Source organism: Propithecus coquereli, unplaced genomic scaffold (assembly GCF_000956105.1).
Source record: "Propithecus coquereli isolate 6110/MARCELLA unplaced genomic scaffold, Pcoq_1.0 Scaffold246, whole genome shotgun sequence".
Classification (NCBI taxonomy): domain Eukaryota; kingdom Metazoa; phylum Chordata; class Mammalia; order Primates; family Indriidae; genus Propithecus; species Propithecus coquereli.
Genome location: NW_012148019.1, coordinates 2,119,810 through 2,120,536, shown reverse-complemented (window position 1 = coordinate 2,120,536; position 727 = coordinate 2,119,810). Strand labels below are relative to the sequence as shown.

The window sequence follows — 727 nt, the reverse complement described above, 5'->3', positions numbered from 1 at the left end:
GCTAGGATTACAGGCGTGAGCCACCACGCCCAGCCTAGTACTTTATATTTATTATGTCATTTAATCTCCATAAAAACCCTATGAAGTAGATACTATTATTAACTCTAATTTATAGATGAGGAAATTGAGGCACAAATGCATTAAATGACTTGTCCAAGGTCGCCAATAAAAGGCAGTGTCAGGGTTCCAGCCCGGGCATTCTTCCCCCAGGGTGCATGCTTTTAACCTAATGTCACACTGATCTTTGCAATTACCTTGGTTGGTCCTGTATATTCCTGAATTTCTGTACCAGCCCTCTCTAGCATAGCATCCATCACATCATTCAGCTTGACCACTTCTACTCTTTTATTGGGTTTCCTAAAAGATTAAGGTGACAGACCTATGTAATCAGCATTATAACAGGTCATCCTCAAGTGGCAAAAAGAATGTAATACATGTAAAGAGAATATATATACCACAGAATATTCATCATATTTTAAAGCATTAGACATGTATCCATTAACCTACTGGGACATCAGTAATACGGTGAAAAAGAGCAAGAAAAATGCAAACAGTATGATCCTCTTTTTCATAAAAGAAAAAAATGCTCCTCCCTAAAATTCTGTATACCTGTTGTACAGGATTGTAAGAACACAGAAAAAAATGTGGAGAGAGAAACACCAAACTGTTAACATTGGTTACCTTACAATGTGAGAGAAGAAAAGAGACAAAGATAAGAAGAAGAAAA

The 727-nt window shown here is 36.9% G+C and overlaps 1 protein-coding gene across 1 annotated transcript in view; it reads right to left on the bottom strand.

Moving 5' to 3' along the window:
• Nucleotides 1-727, bottom strand: part of AXDND1 (axonemal dynein light chain domain containing 1) — a 104,449-nt gene that overhangs the window by 90,176 nt on the left and 13,546 nt on the right. Inside the window, 1 exon segment of the mRNA XM_012646528.1 lies at nt 239-364. Coding sequence (XP_012501982.1) covers nt 239-364 — 126 coding nt within the window.